At 40.3% G+C, this 1,387-nt stretch overlaps 1 protein-coding gene across 1 annotated transcript in view; it reads left to right on the top strand.

The window, feature by feature from the left end:
• The window catches only part of POLE2 (DNA polymerase epsilon 2, accessory subunit), a 13,199-nt gene that overhangs the window by 10,019 nt on the left and 1,793 nt on the right, over positions 1 to 1,387 (top strand). The window contains exon 15 of the mRNA XM_031066331.1: positions 133 to 241. Coding sequence (XP_030922191.1) covers positions 133 to 241 — 109 coding nt within the window. The remainder of the gene's footprint in view (positions 1 to 132; positions 242 to 1,387) is intronic.

Below are 1,387 nucleotides of genomic sequence, written 5' to 3' on the forward strand. Positions count from 1 at the left end.
CCTGCTGAAAAGCATCATAAGGGGAAGTATTATTTTCATTCAATTGTCTGTATTAGAGGGAGATCAACTTTCTAATGCATCTTCCTCATTTTCGGGTTAACCTTAATTAATGTCACTGCTGTTTTCACTCAGGGTTCAGTACTGCACCCAAGAAATCATTATTTTTCGGGAAGATTTGGTCAACAAAATGTGCAGGAACTGTGTTCGCTTCCCAAGCAGCACCATGGACATTCCCAACCATGTGAGTGAGTGGAGTTCACCAATTTTTGCCAAGATTTTTGATTTTATTGATCAGCAGGGCTGGATTTTGGGGGCTCTGATCCTCATTTTTGTGCCACATTGCATGAGTAACCCAAAGGGGTTGTAAGAAGCATTTATACATTTAATATTCTTATTTTTCTTGACATTTTGACAGCAAAATAACTCAAACCATGATAGTTTAAGGTGGGAATGAGTAATTCTGTCACACTGGAGCTGCCCTTGAACACAGAACTTCAGAGCAGCAACCAACCCTCAATGTCCAGCCAAGAATCACTGATTCCTAAAGGCAAATTTGAATGGAAATTACCATTTTTTAAAGATTTGATTGGTTACCCAGTGCCATTTGCAGTAAAGCAGCAGGTCACTTCCTCTAAAATTCATCTGCTTGCTTTGTCTCCTCAGCTGAAATTCTGCTTCTCACCCATCAATGAGCTCTGGGGTGTGGTTGCACTTAATGAATCCACAGCAGGAGCTGATGGGATTTACTGAAATAATGGGATGAGAACCATCCAGGTAGTGCTGGCTCATTGCAGTGATGGATGGAGTCTGGTTTTATTTATTTTACAGGAGTTTTTGTGTTTGCTTGCCTCAGAAAGGTGTTTTAGCTCAGTGTCTCGGTACCTTGGTTTTTGTGGGCACATTTGCATTCCTGACTCTTCCCTGTCCTCATCCAGGGCTTTCCAGGAAGGAAATGTAGAATTGCAGCACTTTCTGCAGGATGTTTTTTGTATACTCCCCTTTTCCTCTGCCTTTTTTGCCTATTTTAATTCAGCCATCAGTGTTAAAAAAAAAAAAAAACAAGAGAAAGGGAAATTTTGTCACAGAGAAAGGAAAATCATCTGGGAATCGAAGGATTTCTTCAGTTCAGGGGAAAGACTTTATAAGTGTGGGTCTTGTGGTTAACTGGAAAGTAGTAAGGAAAATAAAAACAAAAAAATGAGAGTTGTGGCAATGTTGGTACTTTCTGGGCTGGAGGAACAGGTGAGTAGATTCTCCTGGAGAATCTGATTGATGAGATAATTGTGACATCTTCAAATGCTGGCCTTTTGTGTATTAAAACCCCCACAACTGAAGAAAGGAAGGAGCAGCTCACTGCTTTACTCTGGAAATCATTAATAATCAGCAG

This window comes from Geospiza fortis, unplaced genomic scaffold (genome assembly GCF_000277835.1).
Source record: "Geospiza fortis unplaced genomic scaffold, GeoFor_1.0 scaffold23, whole genome shotgun sequence".
In the NCBI taxonomy this organism is placed as follows: domain Eukaryota; kingdom Metazoa; phylum Chordata; class Aves; order Passeriformes; family Thraupidae; genus Geospiza; species Geospiza fortis.